At 33.9% G+C, this 23,371-nt stretch overlaps 1 protein-coding gene and 1 long non-coding RNA gene across 2 annotated transcripts in view; both read left to right on the forward strand.

The window, feature by feature from the left end:
* Window positions 1-11,954: 11,954 nt before the first annotated feature.
* Window positions 11,955-23,371, forward strand: part of LOC138134987 (uncharacterized) — a 32,539-nt gene continuing 21,122 nt past the window's right edge. Inside the window, exons 1-2 of the mRNA XM_069053650.1 lie at window positions 11,955-12,237; window positions 14,946-15,287. Of these exons, the coding sequence (XP_068909751.1) occupies window positions 12,148-12,237; window positions 14,946-15,287 (432 nt within the window). The 5' untranslated portion in view covers window positions 11,955-12,147. The remainder of the gene's footprint in view (window positions 12,238-14,945; window positions 15,288-23,371) is intronic.
* LOC138135124 (uncharacterized) lies at window positions 15,304-17,338 on the forward strand. The gene is made up of 2 exons (XR_011160875.1): window positions 15,304-16,835; window positions 17,009-17,338. It is a non-coding gene; the product is annotated as an uncharacterized lncRNA (long non-coding RNA).

Genomic DNA, 23,371 nt, shown 5'->3' on the forward strand with positions numbered 1-23,371 from the left:
ACCAAAATAAATAAAATTCTCAACACCGCACTTTTCATCTAAAAAAGGACAGTGACAGCGGCAAAACTGATAGTTCACATGAAAGCGGCAAATATGTAATAACACGGGCATGGCCTACTTCGACTACAATCATTTAGAATAACCCTGTATTATTGTTGAAAAAAATCTGGAAGATTTGAAGAATAATCTGGAAAAACTCAATCCAGTAAATTAAAATAAAATTACATTTGCTTTTACTTTTGTGTTATTTCGCGATCTGTCCAACGTGGCTTATACTTTAATCAAAAACTGTCTTTTCATACCAAAATTTAATTTTTTATTAAGAACAACTCCATTTTGGAAATTTTCTAATTATGTTAATTCAATTCATTCTTCTTTAAAGTATTGTTTAGAGAGAATACTTAATTTACGTTTAACTGATTTACAATGGCGTCAGTCCACTTTACCGATTAGATTTGGTGGTCTGGGAATTCGTCGCATTTCCGATATTTGCCTCCCTGCTTTCCTATCTTCAATTAATGGGGTTAAAAAGCTTGTTTCTTTATTACTAAACTCAAAGGATAATGAGCTTAATATTCACCATTATGATGAAGCTTTAGCAGTCTGGGGTGCAGCAAATGAGAACGAAATACCAACAATTCCACAATTTCAGAAGAATTGGGATAATATTAATATCAAAGGAATAATTGCCAATGACTTAATCTTTAATTCACCTAGAGACTTGGCTCGTTTTAAAGCTTTGCAATGCAGAGAATCAGGATCTTGGTTACATGCAATACCTTCTCCTAATATTGGTACTCTTTTAGATAACACTTCCTTCCAAGTTTGTATTGGTTTAAGATTGGGTTGTAATCTTTGTACACCTCATATTTGCAAGTGCAATGCGAAAGTTGACGAAATTGGTACCCACGGTCTAAGTTGTTTCAAAAGCAGTGGTAGATTTTCAAGACACACTGAAATTAATTCCATTATCAATCGGTCTTTAACTTCAATTCATGTGAATTCAATTTTAGAACCAAACGGACTGTCTCGGGATGACGGAAAACGCCCAGATGGGATGACTTTAGTACCGTGGATTAAAGGTCAACCTTTGGTTTGGGACGTTACTGTTGTAGATACACTTGCAGACAGTTACGTATTGAAATCATCTGAAGTCTCAGGTTTTGCCGCTGAAATGGCTTGCAAACGCAAACATAGCAAATATAGTTCAATCATTTCGTCAAACTACGTGTTTAAAGGTTTAGCATTTGAAACCTTAGGCCCTTGGTGTAAAGAAGCCATCGATTTCATTAATGTCATCGGAAACCGACTTATCGCGGAATCAGGCGATTCAAAATCAAAGAAATTCCTTTTCGAGAGGATTTCCCTTGCCATTCAACGTGGAAACGCTGCAAGCATTCGGGGCACTTTTCCAGATTCCGCAATATTATCGGAAATTTTTATATTATAAAACAAAAATGTTTATGTAATTATGTTATTAATATAAGCTCTTTAATAATGTACGTAGTATTAGTTGTTTTATTTCTATTCCAATTTATTTGCCTAACGGCCTACATGCACAAATGTCATTTGACAGCTGATTGTGAAATTGGGAATCAAACCAATCGGATTGTTTACTTGAACATCGATCTTGCAATCGAAATCGAAATGTAAATACCTATTGGGTGATTCAAAATAATTGTGGATAAATCTGGCAACTATGTACGAAAATTTATGTGGCAACCAAGGAGGTTAAAGTAAGATGAGAGAAAGCCAGTTTGAAAAAGTGATGCCACCCGCCAAATCGTGCAGAGCCATAAAAGGTTGCTAAACAAGGGTGGTTGGTGGGGATGGTACCAGTGGCGTATAAAAGACGGGGCGCACAGATGCATTTATTGTAATTTGTAACATAAAGTACATGAAAAAAATTAACAAAAACAAAAGAAGTAAATTTATAATTCAGAAAAAACTATAAGTACATGACGGGGCGCACTGGAGCATTTGTTGTAACATAAAAACGCTTAACACCTTGTTGGGGGGGTTAAAGGAACGCCACTGGCGCCAAAGCGATGCGATACCCGGTGGGCCGTTCAAGGACCAGCATAGGGCGCTTTCCCTCCTCTTACTTTAACCTCCTTGGTGGCAACTGTGTGGGTAGGATAGAGTTGACATTTCTTTGACAGTTCATAGTCGCGCTATTTTGAAAGTTGTCAAATCAATCCACGCTTATGAAATGTCATACAAATGTCAACTCTATCCCATTCACACAGTTGCCAAATACATTTTCGTACATAGTTGCAATACTTATTCAGAATCATTTTGAATCACCCAATAAAACTGTTTGAGATTCATTGTGATTTCAAATTTAATGGAAGAAAATAAATCATTTGTTTGGACATGAAATTCTGACTTAAATTCTGGAACAAAACCGCATGGTTCCAACTCGATCACATTCCAGGCACATCACACATGCAGGGGCGCACCCACGTTTAAATATAGGTACATATTTTATAACAAAATATTTTAAAATTTAACAAAATGTCCGAGAAAAAAAGGAAAATATGTTGCACAAAAATAATTTTTATTGTCATTAATAAAAGAATCAAGTTAACCGATCTCCATTATTCAAGAATTTTTATGAATTATTAATAGTAGTTTATTTAACGAGTTCGTATGTAAATTGGGCTTTTTTTGACATGAGTGGGTCAGTTTAAAAAATAAATAAAATTTGCAATATGAAACGTGCGTAAAATTGACATTTAGGTGAAGTTCAGCACACTACCAACAAATTTTAGTTTATGAAATAAGCATAAATCTAATGTTCCTTTTTTTCTCGGAAATTTTGTCATCAAAGGGTATAGTTTGTTTATGCCATTACAATCAGAAAAAAATCTAACAACCAATAATAGTATGTAGTTTATTTCACTCGCGTTTTAAACTGGCCCACTCATGCCAAAAAAAGCCCAATTTACACTCGAACGAGTTGAATACAAGGTTTTTTTGTTCGACGAGCCCCTTAAAGGCTCCAAATAGCTTAAAATCTCTAAAATTAGCTTGACGTTTCGTTTTGACAAATTGTGACATTTATCAAAATCCGTTCACACAGGAGAAAATTCACAAATTCTGAGTGTCGAACAAAAAAAAAATCAAAGGTTACCATTTGAAAAATAAAAATTGCCCATTGTCCATAAATGGGTAAATGGTATAAAAATTATATGCTCACTCCAGTTTGTAGTATTTTTACAGCCATTTCCTTTCCTGAATATTTTTTTTCATTTGGATCATCAATAGCAAAGTTATACCGTGGACCGTTTTTTTTAAACGCCTGTATCTTTTTCCATATTTTGCATCTCTAAGTTTTTACAATAAATGTATCCATCTTAGGTATTTTTACATGAAGCCCCCCCAAAACGTAATTTCTGAGTGCGCCCCTGCACACATGTACAGCATTTCAGTAGTGCAGAATACCTACTGCCGATACAATTCATCTCCCATGTAAAATTCCTCATTTTTACTTTGTTTACACATTTCCAATAGCTTTTCACAAAATGGTCACAAACAAATTTAGGTATTGAATGGACAAGACAACGTCTGCGGGTCAGCTAGTAGATAATAATTTTATTTCTAATAACCATACATATGAGTAAGTTGCGGCTTTAAGGCTGACACTTTCTTGGATTTTCGTAGTCGAATAGTCGCTTGAATATTTATTCGAATAGTATGTACCTAATTTGAATATTCGAACAACTATTCTAATATTAGAGAGTTTTCGCATTACGTTCCGTTAAAATAACCGGTACGCTATTCGCGAGCAATTACTGTAATCGCTTATTGTAATAATGAATCGGTTACGCTATTGCCTAGCAACACCGGCGTTAGCGTACACGGCTATCTGAAAAACGTAACGCGAAAACTCTCTACTGTGTAATTCGAATATTCCAATTGTAATTCGAAAATAGAATAACTATTCGAATAAATATGTATTGGAATATTCGACTATTCGAATATTAGAATCTACATCTAGTCGAATTTTTCATTGTCAGCTATTCGAAAATTCGAATACGTTTCCTAGCTTAGACAGTCTAGACATCACCGCTGGTATCGCGACAAAAGCGCGCCGCAAAAAGAGCGCGCGACAAAAGAGCGTGCGACATAAGAGCGCGGCGACATAAGAGCGCGGCGACATAAGAGCGCGACGACATAAGAGCGCGGCGACAAAAGAGCGTGACCACAAAAGAAGGTAAATACAGGTTGCCTTTGCCTTTGCCTTTCTTAAGGCAATAATTAATTTTCATATTGAAGGTTTTGAAGAAGTCAAACCTTGTGCAAATGAAAATTTTCCTTACCCTTTAGTTATACTAAGACTTGGCGCGACCTTGACGCGACCTTGAAACACAACAAGAGAGAAAAAAAAGGCATTTGCACAAGGTTTGAATGGTGGGACACGATCTAGGAGGACGCCCTGAGGCTGTCTAGCCAGAAAAAACGCGAAAATTCCAGTCTTGTCACAGTGTTTATTTGTCTCACGCTATTTTGTCGCGGCGCTCTTTTGTCGCGGCGCTCTTTTGTCGTGGCGCTCTTTTGTCGCTGCGCTCATATTGCGGCTCTCTTTTGTCGCGCGCTCATTTGTCGCGCGCTCAAATGTCGTAGATTCATCACCGCTGTGCTTGCGCGTTCACTGTTTCATCAACCTCTCGGAACGAAGCAGTGAAGCACAGGTGCCTTCTTCCATCCAGGTCGGGTTGTTTTACAGAATATGATAGGGAGTTTTATCCTCTTCATCGCATGGCCTACAAGAGATCTTTTGTCATTCCAATCACGTTGAGGTGAGACGACAGTGTCCTTTCACCAGTCCCATTGCTGCCCTGATTTTTGATCTGCTTATTGGATGGATTCTATTTGAACCTTCGTGACTGCTGACTCCAGGGACCCCAGCTCAGTCCCAGTAGTTCTTTCCTTTTGGCATTTGGATTTTTTGGCTTTTTGTATTTAGGTTTAGGCATTTGGCATTTAGGCATTTGAGATTTAGGAATTTGACATTTAGGCATTTAGGCATTTGGAATTTGCATATAATTTGGCATTTAGCCATTTCGTCGTCTACACTAGCAAAGCACGTAACTCCAAAATGCAAAATCTTACAGGAGCAACAATAAACTGTACCAGAAACAAAATTGCATTTTGTGATTTTTTTTTAATTCTTTAATATTTCTAATTAAAATGAATGTTTAAACAGAAAAAACCTATACATTTTACCTTCTGATTAATTAAATGGGGCAAACAAATCATTTTCACTAAAATGTGGAGTTACGTGCTTTGCTAGTGTAGCCGACGATTTGGCATTTAAGTTCATATGAAGATGCCACCTGCAGTAGATGCTGAGTAGACTTTAATCAGCTTTCAAAAATTTGACATCCTGATCCCCACGTATTTTGTGATTTTCTGACGGAATTGGGTTACCTGTCAACCACTTCAATCAATGGGGATCGTGTTAAGTTACACCAAAAAAACATTGAAGTGAAATTTTAGAATGAAAAGATTAGTAAGTAGATGGAGTGAGTGAGTGAGAGAAAAATAAACCTAAAATGGAACAAAAATAAGTAATTAGACGGCAACATTATCGTAAAGTTTTTGCGGCGATAACCAAGCGGAGCAGAAAGTGTTTGCGATGGCGGTCGAGACTAATTCCACCCGCTAGTAAAAATCGAAGAGTCGACTCGCAACCTCATAGTAAAATAAAAAATAAACTCTTAACTTCATAAGCTTCCGAGTCTTGTTGGATGATAATTGTCCCTACAACTCAGACCAATGGGACCAAATCTAAACAGGGGTTCTGATATTTCCAAACCAAAAATCCCCAAAAAATTAAAAATTTATCTTGAGAGCTTTGCCCAGAAATAAAGATTTATCACCAAATGCCAACAAAACTAAAAGAACTCGTAGAACGATCACACACACGTCGTCTTCACTCTCAAGTCTCTACTTCTCTAACTGAGAAGCAAAAAAAAAACACCAATTCTCATGTTAGGTATATTTAACAGAATCGAGGAAAGGTTTGAAGAAACAAGACACAGTAGAGTTTTTTTTTTCACTTCCGAGATTACAGGCTTAATAAATAATTAGTTTGCATCAGGGATTCCCAACTTATAATATGTTTTGACCCTTCGTTAAAAATTTTAAAATAATCTGTAAATAATGAATAATATTTTATTATAAAATGATTCCTAATGGACGTTTTTTCGTTGAGAAGACGATACTCATTCCGGAGGTCGTTTTTTACCTTACGATAATCTGAACTTTACGTTGTTGCTCAAAAAATCAAAAAAGTATATTGATAAAATTAATTTTACCGAATTTTGTGAAACTAGTTGCAATATTGAAATATTTTGTAAAGTAATTATGGAACATTTATGATACATATTTTAATAGAGCTGTATTGTGTTTTATTAAAGGGTAGTTTCTTGTTTCTGAAGAATTTCTTATTTATTTGATAAAGTTAAAGGTAATCAATCAATCAAGCGCTAAGAAAGGAATGTGAAGTAGGTAATCTTTTAGGTTATTATACGGTGCGATCAACAATAATTACTTAGATAAGGGGTGGCTATGACTGTCACTATGAGGCCCGGTTGTATAAAGCGATGTCAAGTTCTTGTTAAAGTTAACATAATGTCAAGCGATCTGATTGGGGGATATTTAAAATTGGATTTGAATCAGCCAATCAAATGGGCGGATTTCCGATTTGACGCGTTGTTAGTTGACACGATGTTAACTAAGCTTTATACGGGGTCATTATAAATGTTTGTAACAACTAGTGGGCGTAGCGGCGCACCTAAAGCATAGCGCACAGCCACTACGATGAGACAATCATTTATAATGAATTAATGACCTGTACAACCGGGCCTGAAAAATTTTAACGCAAAAATGGTTTTTATTTTTACTTTGGAACATAAAAGATTCATCATTGATTCGTAATGATGTTTTTTTTTTTTTTTTTGCCTTTCCCCTTTCACCTAACAGGCCTATCAGGTACCTTTTACGGTCGGCTTGGTTTCTTTTTTCCTTTGTGGTGCGGCGGGGCTCCGGGGTACTTTCCCCGGCTACCTACGCCCACCCTCTCTCCTCTCCTTTTTCTGGACGACACAACACGAATATCACAACACACAACATCCATGGGAGGCCATCCGGCCTGGGATTTGAACCCTGCTGACCTCGCGGTGGTGTCGGGAGAGTGTCGCTCTTCCTTCCACCACCCTACCGTCAGCCCCTACTAGACATACACACACATCCATGGCCCGGCGGAGTTTCCTTCCTTCGAAAAAATCCTCCCCCTTCGGTGGGATTCGAACCCACTAGCGCCGGGACCGCGACCTTGATGTTTTTAATAATGGATACTGGACATACAGCGCTGTTGCCTGTTTGGCATCGAGTTTCTGCAAAAATTTCTAGATTTAAATTGAAACAGGTATATGCAACCAGAAATACTTCCATCATTCCAGGGCATCCGGACACACGTCGAAAATCTCAACGCCTTCTTTGGTCTAAATAATTGTTGATCGCGCGGTAATAAGGCCTAACTGAACGGAAAAAAAAGACATACACACCAATTCCAAAGAAAGTCGAGTTTGAAGAAGAACATTTTTGAAGAAGCAAATACATATAATCTGTTTCAAAATCGAAAATCCACCAACAGTGCATTCTACCTCGAAAATACAACCGACAACGTCGCCGACTTTTGTTTTTAGTGTGTCTGCAAGTGTCAGAAAAAGTGGGGTTATCAAAGAACACTGTTGGACAGTCGTTTTGGTCGTAGTTCATGGTGTTTTTTATTTTCATTTTATTATTTCACTCAAAAAGTATGATATGGTAGCTAAAACCTTTTTGTACATAATAATTATTTAGTGTTTCATAAATAAACTCAACAGTTCAATGTCAAATTTTAGCGGGAGGTTGAGGCAACCCAAAAAAATTAAACATTTTCTGGGGATTTCTTTTTTTCTGCCAACATAATTCAACAGGTGGTGGATTTTTGATTTTGAAACAGATTATAAGTACTATTGCGATCAAAAAATTTTGGACACTAATGTCATCGTGCTGTCATACATTCTAAAACGACCCTCAATTTTGATTGTGTCAATTTTGAAAATGTGAATGTCAGATTTACCGAGAAAAGTTTTAATTAATAAAAAATATAAAACAAATACCCAAATGTACTCGCATATTAAAAAAAATATATTTTAAACCGGTGTCAAATTGACAACAATTTCATCTTTCATGTGACAGTTTCAATAAAGCATGATTTAGAGTAATTTTTTTAATGTGACAGAAGTGTGATGTCCAAAATTTTATGATCGTAATAGTACCTAATTTGTGGTGATCGAAATAGTAGTTTATTTAACGAGTTTACAAACGAACGAGTTGAATACAATGTTTTTTTGTTCGACGAGCCCCTTAAAGGCTCCAAATCGCTTGAAATTTTTAAAATTACCTTGACGTTTTGTTTTGACAAGTTGTGACATTTCTGAAAATCCGTTCATACACGAGAAAATTCTCAAATTCTGACAGTGTCGAACAAAAAAAAAAATATATATTTTTTTTGTTCCATCTATTTCCGCTTAAGAATGAGCGTTAACAGTAACCTTGTCAAAAAAATCACTGACGTGCAAGGAGAGATAAAGGAATGCAAGTTGGTACACGGTCATAGGAACAATTACAATGGAAGAATGAAACGATAAATACGTAAAATATAATTTATTATTTACATATTTGGGGTATTTAAAAACAAAAATTTTTCGTAAATGAAGAGATTAATTTAGTACGTTAAAGTTACTGTGAACTGAATGGAAAGACGATGTAGTTCCCATGTATGTTTCCTGAATTCAGAAGGACAAAATGCACATATTCTGAGATAGGATCTCATTCCGTATGTAGGTATAATGCATACACAGAAATATGTAGCAGGAAACATTGAGAATTATAATTTATTTATGTTTATGTTTTAGAATAAATTACAGATAGACTGACAATAATACGTTCCGGGTGTTCTAATTCTTAGAATCTCCGAAGCGGTGAAAAAAGGGGAACTTTAAAAGTCGATTGTGATTCAAAAATGTTTTATTGTCATCAGAACATGATCGTAAAACTATACAGGCTTATTCACATAAGATGACGAGCCTGACCAGGTAAAAATGCAACCCAAAAGGCAATTCACAAAGCAATCTCGATCTCTATTACATTATCCGGCATTATCATAATTCGCATAAAACATAGGTAGCTTTTAACGTCAGCCTAATGAATGTCAATTTTCAACAGAAAGATACGTCTCTAAGATCTGGTTTCACCAACGTGAGTTAAATTTAACTACAGATTAAAATATACGAAAACATTGTTATAACAATAGGTAACTAAAGTAACGAAGCAATTTAACCCACAGTTAACTTTAACTGGCCTTGGTGAATAAAGTGTATTTTGGGTTGCATTTTTACCTGGTCAGGCTCGTCACCCTGTATATTTATGTACTTGCAATGAAAAAATGAATTGTTTTTTAAGTAGACAGTAGGCAGACTTTGGCATTGGACATTGTACTAGTATCTGTATACAATAGTGAAGAAGTGAAAACATTAATTATTTAATGAGGTACACAGTAATTTGTAGCATACAAAGGACATTTTGTACAATCTTGCAACTATTTTCGGATTAGGTAATTTCATTACCGTATGTGTATAAGAATATTTCGTGCTATCGGATGTTATTAATTTATTGCCATCATTTGGCAAGGACAACATTCGATGATTCTTTAAATTGCGTTAATAGAACCAGCAAGTTTTAATAATAATTTATTCTATAAACAATCAAGAACAGAAATGTTCTGTTTACAGTAAACATTTCCATATTACTCGTATATTTCATTAAATAAAATTTCTAATCTTTCAATTAAATCTTCACATTTCACGGTAATAGCAATGGTTGTAGTTTGATATATGGTTGAAAGGAACCATCTGGGTTTATTTTTTCATAAGGAAACTCGTGTTAATTTGTGATTGTGATGATGGATCCTCCGTCAAAATATAGAAAGTAGTGAAGAAAGTGTTCTCTTTGAAATCGTATAATCGTATATTATAAATTTTCATTTTTATGAATAATTCTTTTATCTTTATGGTTCACTGAAAAAATTCAATTTGCAGTGAAACATATACAATTCAAAATGGTTCGCCTTTCTTAGAATACCTACATCTAAAAGAAAGTGTGATAATATTAAGATAAAGTAACCAGTTGCAATAGTCCGGTCAGCGTTTCTGTCAAATTACCTGTAAAAATCAACATTCAAGTAAATTTAACGTAATTAGTTGCTTCATCACAACTTAGTACGAGTACACATCCAGTTGGCCCATACCTTAGCACTTTATTATCTACATTGCAGCAATTTTTGCTCAATAAATGACGTAACATGAGTCGTTATATTTTACCTAAAATCCTTTGTATTAATCGTCTAATTAACCCAGATTTTGGTTGTAGATAACAATACTTTATTGCTGTATTCTGAAGACTGAGAGAGGTTTGATGAGATAAAATTCTTTTTCGACAAACTGAATTTTCTGTTTGGTTCTAATTAATAGGGTTAAGGTCTCTTCTTAATATACTGTTTGGACTCTTTTACATGTTTATAATTTTTATCATGCAGTCACGCAAATTTTACTAGACAAATAGCAACAATTCTATTAAACAACTAATTAAAAATAAAATATATACAACCCAGGCAAATATTTGTAAATCTCAAGTGACAAAACTGAGATTTATATTATGATAATGACCAAGAACAGTTTCAGATTCTTGTTGAATTAATATCCAATTATTGCAGGCGTAGTGGGTGTTGTTTAATTGTTTATTAAATGTGAGATATTTAATTTTAAATTGTTATTTGCACGGTGTGTGGATAACTGCGGTTACCTTCTACGAAAGCATTTAATAAAAAATAAGAGCGCATAAAATTGTATAATAAAGAGAAAATTGTCTTATTATTATACAACCACGATACACGAGGATCTGAAATGTGCGTTTAAATTGCAATTATTTGCAAATGAGTTATGAATTATGATAATAACGAATTTCCTCTGAGACAGCTACATTAATGCGATTTAATTCTGAGCGTGCAGGATTTTTTTAAAATCATTAATTACATTACAATGAAAACTGAGCTAATACATAGTGTGATTCTGTTTTTAATGAAACAATATTTTGTCTTAAGAGACCGAACATGCAAATGTGACAGTCAGTCCGACAGTTCTCAAGGTATGTAACAACAATTATTCGTTACTCCCACAACATTACAACATCATTATCCAGTCTATTTAGGAGACTCATTTCAACGAAATTTGAACCTGGCCTCGCACTTTCTTATTATTGCGTTACGAAATTTAGGATTTGATAAATGTAGGGGACCCTAAAAGAGTCACGTGCTCGGCATCAAAGGTATCATTAAGGAATTGTATAATGGTTTTATGCCCTATTTAACTCGACTGGTTCCTCATTTCGAATTGATTCGATATGGCAATATGTGGGACGTCATAATTCATTTCGTTAGAGTATTCTTAAGTGCTTCAGTTGGAATGGATCATTCCACAAAAAATGTATAATTTGGCAAAAACTAAAAGTGCACGTCTTTCTGTTATTACAATATGGGGCCATTAATGAGAACAATTAGAACACGGTCTTATTTGACCCGAATTCAAAGTGTTAATGAGCCTACATAAAAGCAATTTCATTTTGTGGGGGACAAAGGGTAGTTGCGAAATTTCATCGATATCGTGCGAACAATAGGCCTCAGCTTGTAAAATTTGAGCATATTTTGGTATTTATCCCAGATAAGCATCGTATTTACCTTGATTGGTGAGAATAATGGATATACAACTATAAAATGATCTAATAATCACGATTCGGAAAAATAACTGTCATACAATATTATCTGAGAAGCAGACAGTTTTAAAAGAGGTGCTCGTGCAATACGTTGGGTGGTGGGAATCTTATAAGTTGGTAATTTAGTTTTCATGGACCATTACAATGGCAAGATTTAAGCATGTCTCACAACACTAATTTCAACATGGAGTTATTATTTAATCATTGTGCGTGAGTGCGTATCTGTGGTACGATTTAATTCATCAATGTTGAGGAGGTTTAATGTTACATTTCTCGTTAATTATTGTGGTTATTGAATGTGCTGTGCTTAATGTGTTCACTTGCTTGGGAAGCATGGGTGCAGATACAAGGGTAAGTAATATATTTGTTTAAAGTAATATACATATGTATTATAAATTGGGAAATTCAGTTCCAAAAACAATTTTTAAAATTTTATACAGTACGAGTGTCAAGTCTTACTGATATTTAAAAATTGCTTTAAATATGAGATAAATGATGACCTTTAAAAAAATAGGAGTAACATTTGATCCTTGATGTCGTTTAAAATATTTGAGTTGCCCCCTTTTGCGGGGTCTAACTTATTCCAAAAGCGACCATTTAGAAATACCAATTGACCTTACTGAAATTCTTACTTTTACCTGTACTGAATGTTAACATACCAAATAGGAATCAGTTTTTTTTAAAATTAATTTATATACAGTGTCCCCAAAAAAGAAGACGAGTCCATAACTCCGTTATTTATCGGAAGATTTTAATTATCTGTACACCAAATTAAATGGTTGTTAATAGGCTACAAAATGGCCTAATAAATTCAAGTATAGCCCCATGGGCTTCAAGGGTAAACTGTCAAAATATTTTTTTCAAATGGGATTACATATATTTTTTTAATAATTCTGATAGAGATTTTTATTCTGAAAACTCAAATATCCATAAATTATTCGGTCAGAAGACCAATTATTATCAAATAAAAGCCCTCGACTTCGTCTCGTCCTCTTATTTGCTAATAATTGGTCTCTTGGCCTCATTTATGGATGTTTTCGTTTATTAGCAAAAAATTTTCCGATAAAAAATGTTGCACTTGGGATATAATACATATGTGAAAATTTCAGTTCAATTTGTCATTAACATTTGATCTTTGCATAATTATTGCATATGTTTTTTCATTGCAATAAAAAGAAATTTGATGTTGAAAAAATATTGTTCATTAAAAATAAAAAATATACTATCTATTATGAGCACATAATGTCAATCACTATGTCATTCATTTGAATGCCATAATGACATACTTTACCGAACTAGTGTCATGTAAGGTGAACTTTTTTATCTTTTGTCGTGATTTCTAATGTTATCAAAGTTGCAATATCTGAATTTGCTGAAATCTCAATGTCTGACGAAATACTTTCTGCTCTGAATGGAGTATAGCTTTCATTTTGCAGTAGTGACAGAAGCGTAACAGAAATAAAAAATACTAATAAATAAATAGCCTACTACTTTGTGTAATACCATTTTTCGCTATTACTAATTATTTCTTACGATAATAGATAAAACGTTACAATTTCGTATTACGATACTTACGTCGACTATTATTCTCAATACTATTTAGTAGCTCAGATATCCAGTCATCTGCAGTAATAATAAATTCTAACATAACTACCACATTTGAGCACTAATATTATTCCCTTTCAAATATAAATTTCATTTTTAATTGTTTAAACAAATTTCGTTGATTATTTCTGTTGTTGCTATATTCACGACATGGAATTAAATGAAATAATAAATACAATTCACTTTCCTTGTTTGTTTATAACTCACGTAAATATTCAAAATTATATTATTTTTAGATTATTAGGCAATCAACAGGAATTTTCCACGTTAAATCAAAATAAGTACGTAAATATTAACAACATTGAAAACATAATTCTTATTAAATTGTGATGGTAAAGAAACAAGAAATTTTCGCGCAAACACGCGGTATGTTTACACCGGTGGCAAGGATTTTCATTCTTTTTGAGCTGATGATGATAGTAGATAATTCTAAATTATAATTGCATATTTTTCGAAGGAAGAAGAATTTTTAAATGTACGAGACAAAGGTTATACAGTGTGGAAACTACTTATGGAATAAATTCAGTAATTTCAAAACGAATGATATTTTTGAAAAACGTAATTAAAACAGGTCAACTTTCATTTTAAAGTGCGCTGGTTTTAAACTACCGGACCTATTTGTTATGTAATATCCTTCAGAGTCATATTTTTTTCATGTACATTTAAACATCCTCGATAAGGTGGTAAATAGTTAGTACGCCAATTTTGGGACACCTGTATATGAATATGAAACATTCTGAGAGGGATTTTCTCACAGTGCAAACGTTCTTGTAAAAATCTTTTGTTGTAATTTATGAGTATGTTGTTACAAAGAAAGAGAAACGAGAAGAAAAATGTTGATTACATTTTTTTGCATCGAAAATATATTCACATAAATAAAATGAATTAAGGTTTTTTGTAAAGATAAAGGAAAAAACGTAAACGACAAATTCTTGTCGAGATTTATCGGAATGGTATATTTCAATGATGAGTTTCCCGATAATAAATCATCAAAATGTGTTGATAATTTCAAACAAGTCGTGTTTAATCAGTTTTATGAAAGAGCTTTAATGAATTATGGAGATCAAAAAGATAATTTGATTTTTACAGTTTGCTGATCAGCAAAGTTCAAAACATCACTTGAATTATATCAAAATTTAAACTGACAACATTTCGTAATTAATAATATACATTTTTGATATAAATTAATTGAAGCATGCATGTTTTATGATTTTCTGCGATCCAATAAAGCTTTGATGTATTTTAATATTTAATATGAAGCTTTATATTGTTTAATAAATGTTTATACGTTCATACTTCAAAAAGTTATTTCATAAAAAATATAACAAATATTCTGTTGTAATAATTATTCTGCGAAATTGAGACTGACATACTCGTATTTATTTATTTTAATGAAAACATTTAAATATGTATTGCCCATAAAGAATTACATTTCATTTTTAATTCCATTGCAGAACGAAATTAAACATCGATGGTACTCCTACTTGACCATGACGAGCTTGTTGTTGACGTCAGTTTCATCACTGGAAGAAAATCGACCAGCGATATTTCTTTCCCCTCGTAATTTCAACCCTCATCCCTATGAAGCAAATTATGATCTGAGGGATGCTACTGATGCGAATAGAGTAGGGCCCGTGGTTTTTCCGCCATCACCCCCTGACGAAGATGACTCTGTTAATAGCAATGTTTTAACTATAGAAAGGGAGCGTGTATTCACCCATCCAATAGACAATCATCCATATGCAAGAGTAGCCCGAAAACGCAAGTATAAACTTCCGGGAAGATTCATTCACCAGGTAATTAGAAATTTCAGTTTTGTACGAATTAATATTCTGCAATAAATGAAACTAAGTATGAAAGTGAATAACGTTTAAAAAATTCCTTTGCAATGTTGGTAATGATCACGTTGTTTTAATTTTTTAACATTGAATACAAACACTTTGTATCCACGGCGTTATTGAGACATTTTAAAACAGCAATGCAAATTTGTGCTTTTTTCTAAAATTTTTGAGAACTGGTCTACCACCATGATTTTGTATTAGATTTAAACATCAATTCAATTTTAACAGGTTACAGTTTCAACACACGTTGCCTTACACAGACTGCGTAACTTTATACAGCCGCGTGTATTTATTAATCTCCAAAATTAGAAAAGTTGAGATATTCGCCATTATAAATTATTTTATTATTCAAATTTTCTGTTAATAATAGTATATTATGCAACAAGATTTATAAACGGCACTTTAGACACTAGTTTTATGGAGCCACTGTTTAATAAACGAGTGTCTAGAGGCGTTTATAAACGAGTTGCATACTATAATGTTCCTACAACTAAATGAACAACGCAAATATAACACGTAACTTCTTTATTCAAGGTTAATTTAAACATAAAATTCGAACCTGATAAACGTCAATTGACAAGTGACAACTAATTTCATTTTGAGTGTGACATAATTTTTGCTATTAAAAAAACCAGGGCGTGACTAAAAAGCCCGTTGCTAACTTCACCTCGTGACTAAAACGCACAAAGTCGCAGCTGGTCAACGTGTATTTAAAAAGCGTCCTGGAAACATATGGGATAAATGGCGTTTTAAACATAGGAGTAGAAAAAAAAACTGTTATAATTATACAAGACTTATTTTAAATAGAAATTGACAGTTTGTGTAGTTACTTCACTGAAATTGACAAGCAAAAGCAGAAATCAATTTTGCTTTGCTTTTGTGTCGATTTGAATTTATCCAATTTTATATGTTTTGTATTTACAGGTTACAGAAGCACCACCGTCGTAATCTGTAATTTTCGAGAATAACTCAAGATGATTTATGATTTGATCAATTTTATAACAATAGTTGAAATTTACGGCTCATTATTAATTACTGTGCGCTGAATTTGTAAAATTTATTATATTCTAAGGCATTTGCGTCAGTTACAAAATATTATTACGTCAATAAAGAAACTCGCTGAGAATAATGGTATCCACGAGGGTTACTTGAAATTCTCGGCTGTTGTGAAAGAAATGACCGACACCTTTGAAAATATCATTGCATTAAATTTTACATGCAAAACGTTGCACTACATGCATACAAAGAAATTCCTTGCAAACGTTATTTACCATTTCACAGAACGTGGCAGCTGGTTCAAGAAAATGATTTTCAAGGGATTCTTTTCAATTTTTTTATTCTACTTTTTGCTACTAAAAAGTAGTTTTGGTAAAACATTTTTGAAAATGTAAAATGTAAACTCCCAACAAAACAAACAACAAAATTAAAAGAAACTAAAAACATGAAAAATCATTTAATAGTATATTATATATTGAGGGAGAGAAATGCATGATTTTTCCTAAGGTGCAGTTTTTGAAAACAGAATTTAAACTTTCAAACAAATTCCTGCTTTACATTATACAGAGTGTCCCAAAAGTATCGCCTTTCCTTGGAGGTACATCATTTAGGGATGCGGTAGAGTGCTGGAAAATAGTATATTATATATTGAGAGAGAGAAATGCATGATTTTTCCTAAGGTGCAGTTTGTAGCCAGAGGGCGAAGCCCGAGGGCTACAAAGCACCGAGGGAAAAATGAGCATTCTCTCCAGAAGTATATATACTATTTTTTTCACGGTAGGGAGTAGAAACAGCACAAAAATCTCAAATTTTAAGAATAAAAAAATGATGACAAATGAGTTGTCATCTTTCGATGAATTTAATGGAATTAGTAGTTGCCTTGACAACACAATTAGATTTTTGTCACAACAGTCAAAAAAAATGAAAACTCCCATTAGATTTTTGTCACAACTGTCAAAAAAATGAAAACTCCCTAGGGAGCAAATATTTGCAAATATTTGCTCCCTAGGGAGAAAATGCTCTACTTCTGTCACGATGTTGACATCCGAAAAGTTGATTTCTACTCCCGATCGTGAAAAAAACAATATTTTTTCAACAATAATCAGATGTAAAATGTATACGTTAAGTGTTCGTCGAGAGTTGCTCAACCCTTTTTTATTTATAGATCTCTGAAGGGTTTTGTTTTTCCTAACCGATTTTTCAGGGGTGGGGTAGGGTCGGCATAGAGATGGATTCACAAAGCATTGTAATACCCGTGAGGGTTTTACTTCCAAAATTTATTTTTTCGTTCCTTGGGGATGATATAACTCCCGCTGAGAATGCATGACTTGGAACTAAAAAATTGCGTATCTCCAAGGAATAGTATTTTAATTGAGTTGATAACAGTAACAAAATCTATTCGGGTTTCAGAGAATAAATCTTAATGTTTTAATTGAGTTAAGGGAAAATAAACTCGGGAAATAATAATTTGCAACATCTGTAAGAACGACTACTTTGTTATTACAAGTGGGAATTTTACTCACACGGCTGCAGAGAGTGTTGGAGTCTCAGGCGTAAAAAAGTACTTTGTACACAAGTAGCATAAATAATATTTCAAACCAAGGTAAGAAAGTGCTTTCTTGCAGACCGCAGGCAAAGATTATAAACCGAGGCGTAGCCGAGGTTTGTAAGTGCCCAAGGTCTGCAAGGGCACTTTCTTAACAAGGTTTGAATACTGTTTTTTTCCCTACTGGCACAACTTCGTTGAAAAAAGTCAAACAAAGATGGTTATATTCCTGATTAAAACGAAAATTTTGAGAATTGAATAGTAGGCTGGGTTATTTGTTTAATTAACTTGTCATCGCATTTGAAGATTTGACGTTTGTTCGAAAATTTGATATAAACAGGGTAAAGTAATCTATTTAACATTTATTTATATATCTTAAACTTTAATTTCGGTTTAGAATCTCGGCTTTACAACTTGCTTTATTGAAGTGACTTTCATGTGTCAATAACTTATTTCACTTTTGACACTTTTGACATTTGTATTTTGGTACAGTTTTACCATGAACATTTCATGATTAACTTTCTTACCTTAGCGAGAAAGTTGAATTTTCTCACCTCAAATGAGGTATTCACAGCCTACATTTCTAACCGGTAGGGAAAAATAATCTTTTGTTGCATTATTGTCAAATAAAATTAGTGAGAAAAAATAACGTTTCAAAATATGAATCAAGTACTCATATTGTACCTATAAACAGTAAATAATAAGCCTGGCGGAATAGAAAATGCAACCCACAATACATCAGGAGGAAAAGCCGGATATTTATCGCCTCTACAGGGTTACCCTCCAATGTATTGTGGCTTGCATTTTCTATTCGCCCGGGCTCATTATCACTGGTGAAATATCCTGTATTTACATAAAATAAGTGAGCACAATGATAATGAAGTATTCTAAAGTATCCCACCAGAAATGTATTTTTTACTTTCGTTATTTCTGTAGCAAATTAAGCAGGCGTACTAAAGTGTAAAACAAAGTTGTTTACAATGTAAAATAAAGTATTTTTTCTTCAAACGTCCGTAAATTATGAAATTATCCTGCTGCATTGATAATGCTAAAGTGTCCCTTCATTGTCATGGCATCTAACGAGCTGACGAGCGGCAGATAAAGTTATTATCTCCGCTGAGAGCGGCAGATAAATTTATTATCTCCGCTGAGGGCGTCCGTGAAGTTATTATCTCCGCTGATGAGCGGCAGTAAAGTAAACTAGCTAAATCATTTGAAATTCCTACCTAGTTTCTTAACATGTCTTAAATAATTTGTTATGAAGGTTTGAAGAAAAAATAGTATATGTTATTCGGAGCAAAAATGGTTTTATGTGCTTTGGCTGGTTTGTCTGCCTCACTGCGTTCGGCAGCCAATCTACCAGCCGCAGCACATAAAACTTCATTTTTGCTCCTCATAACATAATATACTATTTGCATGACTTTTGCATAAAGCGTTATTTTAACCCTTCAAAAAAGGGAACAAAGTGGCACTTTTAGTCTTTGGGAGTTAAAGCACAGCCGACTAAGTTAATTTATTGATAGTGGGAATATTAAATTGACATAATGTGTCAAAGGAATATGTAATAAGTAATATACCTACAAAGAAAATTAAGTGCCCTTGAAAAACACAATAGAAAATGTTTATAAAAACAAAGGGGAATACATAGTGATATTTATATATTTCATGTAAATTTAACTGATTGCATTGAATATTGCACATTGAATTATGTCACGTTGACAGTTATATTATATATACAGCGTGATCAACAATGACTGAGTCTGTTGGCAATGAAACAATTGAAAATACTGGTGATTTTTGTCTAGTAATTGGCACTGACCACGCACTGACCGGATTTTTTAACTTGAGATGACATTAAACACATTCTTGGTTATGCAGGTTATGTTTATACTATTACAAAAATGAACCTTCGTTGGTAAATTTTAAATTTGCCAAATTTCATTGTTACCAACAGACTCAGTCATTCTTGATCACCCCGTAGTTTGTCTCAATTCTAAATTTCCACCACTTGTTGAATTATGTTGGCAAAATAAAAATATTTCTAAACTGGGGATTCTTATAACCAAAGTTGGCAATAGAATTATTTTATAAACATGATTCGAAAACATAAAAATTAGTTCATATGTTTATTTTGCTTGTAGAATTTGATTTTCTACCTACTTACTTGCTGCATTTTAAAAATGGTTTTCGTTCTTTTCCTGTATTCAAAAATTTTGAGTTGTAAAAACGGAAATTGACAGATAACCTAATAAATAGGGAGAGTTGTTGTTGTGTATGTCTGTGAATGTGAGGTGGAATGGGCGTGGGTGGCCGGGGAAAGTGCCCCGAAGCCCCGTCGCATCACCTGAGAAAGGCAAAAAGGAAATTGTAATGGAAAAAGCGGCCGACCGAAAGGTACCGTAAAAAGCCGTATGGCTAAAAACGGGAATGGCAATTAAAAAAAAAAAAAATAGGGAGAGGCTAAATAACCCAGGACGATCCTTACCAATACGCATGCGTTAGTAACTTGAGTGCTTTGTTGTTACATGTACCGCATGGCACTGTACCGTGTGCTGCACGTAAGGCAAAGAACAGTAGATGAGTAGAACACAAACTAAAGATATAATTATGTTTTTAGAATCTTTTAATAGGTCTATTATTGTATTCAATTTGGAGTCGTTTATGGCTATCTATTAAAGCACTCGTAGTTCGTAGTTTAATAGATCTCTAAGAAAATTTTTATCAATATTTCAGTGTATTATTGTCATTTGCACCAAAAAACTTCCAATATTAATGTTCAAACTCTACTTTTTAACATATGTTGCAGATGTAGTTGCATTCGTTACCTTGAATTACCAATTACATAATACAAAATTCCCTAGAATTTGAAAATTTATTTTTTTATTTAAAAAAATAACATAAAAAGCTCGCTTACGGGTCGTTTTCTAGACCTGGGATTCGTGCGCCAAATCAACCCTTATAAAACTCGTTGTCCAAACATTTCATCACAGTTTTTTTAGCAGCAACATCTAAAATCGTTTACTCGGAAACGCATACATTTAGTAGAGTTACCTTCAGGAAGGCGTGCGTGATTGATTATCTTAAAATCGTTTTCATTTCAAAACTAATATACTTTTCACGTTTGTTGTTGTAGAATCCTTGTTGGATTAAATATTAAAATTCACAGTTAACAGCTGACGCGCGAGTTCTGGGACACCCGGTATAAATGAGTTTACTACATAAAGAAGGTCTTTTATTGTATTGTTTCTTATTAGATACACAAGTGTTGTTCTAATTTTTTAAACAATAAATTTGCGATATTCTGTGAACGTCAAATTTAAAGAACGCGCAAAATTATAGGACTTGCGCACAAGTATGGAATGGCCTGGGTCATTTAGCCTCTCGTTAATAAATACAATCTGACGCATTTTTCACCAAACAGTGTTGCCGGTTGTATTTTCAACGTAGAATGCAGTGTTGGTGGAAATTTAGAATTGAGACAGACTTTAGATATTATTTCATTATAACTGTCTATATTATATTATTTAATATCACCGCCGTCTTGATGATTGACATATTTCACTATACATCTGCCTGGGCGAAGCTTTAGTGCCTGTGATCTCCACGGCGCCACTTTAGGGGGGAATGTCACTAAATAATCATAACCTCATAAACAAATGTAATGAATTCAGTGAAGTTGTCAAAATGCAGTGTCAAAGACTCAAAGAGTGTCGCAGTTTAAAAGTAGCTTTAATAACAACAATTTTATTAATTTTGTTGATGCTAGTTCTGTGTGATGTTTCTGGTTTTTAGCATTTTGCTGTTAGTGTTTATAAACTGGCTTTTTTATCATATTAGAACTGATATTGCGGTAAATGCAGCAACAACAAATTCCGTTAGTTGTAATGTTGTAAACCTATTTCTAGATTAATATTAAAATTATAATCTCATTTTTGGATTTGCAGTACTATTGCGGCCAAAAAATTTCGTCCGTCACTTTCAAGGCCCTGACATGAAGTGTAAACTACCCTTAAGCACCAATAACCTCGCTTTGTTATCGTTATTGTCATTTTGACAATCTGTCATTCAGTTCAGTTCAAATTTTGTGAATACAAAGAACAAGTTCCACTCTTACACAATTACCACACGACCGCTAGTCGCTAGTGGCACTAGAGACTAGAGGCAGACTTGCGGCTATTTTTGGATTTAAGTACCAAACAGAGAACCGTGGAAATTACACGAGTATGCCGTAGTTTTTAAAAAATCAAACGAAAAACATTAAGGCAAAGACAGGGAAATGAAACATTTATTTTTGTTTAAGTACTTAGCTAAATCAAAAGATAAAATGAATGAAGTTTAAAATCAATACTTGGTCATTGCTCCATTGGCGTCAATAACTCGTCTTACACGACGCGAGATGGAGAGGCATAAATCTCTGTGATAATTCCTATTGATTGCCATGCATTAGTAATCGCAGTCAAAAGTTCTGCCCTATTCCGAATCACTTGTCGTTGTTGCAAATTACGAACCAAAAATCTGGACTGCGACTTGGCCAATCAAGAACGTTTATGCTACCATTCTGCTACCCTATGTGCTGAATGCATTGAACAATTGTCTTGTTGAAATATGAAGTTAAAATTCGGAAAAATTCTTGAAACTAAAGGCATCATCACGTCTTCAAGAATCCTAACATAAACATCACTGTTGAGCCGATCTTCTAGAGACAACATTAGTCCAGGTCTATCTACTAAAATCCATGCCTATATGTTTGCCGAAAATCGACCGCTCCTTTCCGTTGTATTTGCTTGTATTTACCCCTTCAACACCCGTCATAAAAGGGCTATTGCGTAATCTATTGAGAAGCATATTATCTTCTTCTGCAGTAAATGTGCTAGGCCTCCCTGGGCCTTGGCGTCTTTCAATAGTTCCATTCCATTTTGTCTCCATTTCTGAAGAATGGACGAAATTGTACTTTTAGGTATACGAAGGTCCATCGAAATCTGAGCTTGGGACATTCCTCTTTGTGCAAGGGTTACTATTTTGATTTTATTAAAATTTGATACCGATGGCATTTTGCTTGACTTTCAAAAGTGACAAGTAAAAACATCAATCATAATGACAATAAGGAATGGACTACACCGATTTTTTTGAAATGAGGGAAAAATGACGGCCGAAATTTTTTGGCCGCCATAGTACTATGGCGGACAATAAATTTAGGCCGGCCTGTCATTGCCTTGACATCAAAATGTGAAGCTGGCATTATGTTCAACTAACCCCATTTTCGATTTTTGTCATTCTTGTCATCGTGACAGCGATAATCAAAATTAAAATTGGGAAAAGAAGCGTGCACGAGAGAGTAGTGCTACTACAAATCAGTTATGCTAGTGCGTCATGATCTGTAAATTACGAAAAGGGCGAAGGAAACGCCAAACAGCTTGAAAACCTTCAGTTTGATAAACTGACTGATAATGACAATAAATGGTCGCTTGCATTGACTTTTTTGAAATGTCAGAAATTT

The sequence above is a fragment of the Tenebrio molitor genome, chromosome 1 (assembly GCF_963966145.1).
Source record: "Tenebrio molitor chromosome 1, icTenMoli1.1, whole genome shotgun sequence".
Taxonomy (NCBI): domain Eukaryota; kingdom Metazoa; phylum Arthropoda; class Insecta; order Coleoptera; family Tenebrionidae; genus Tenebrio; species Tenebrio molitor.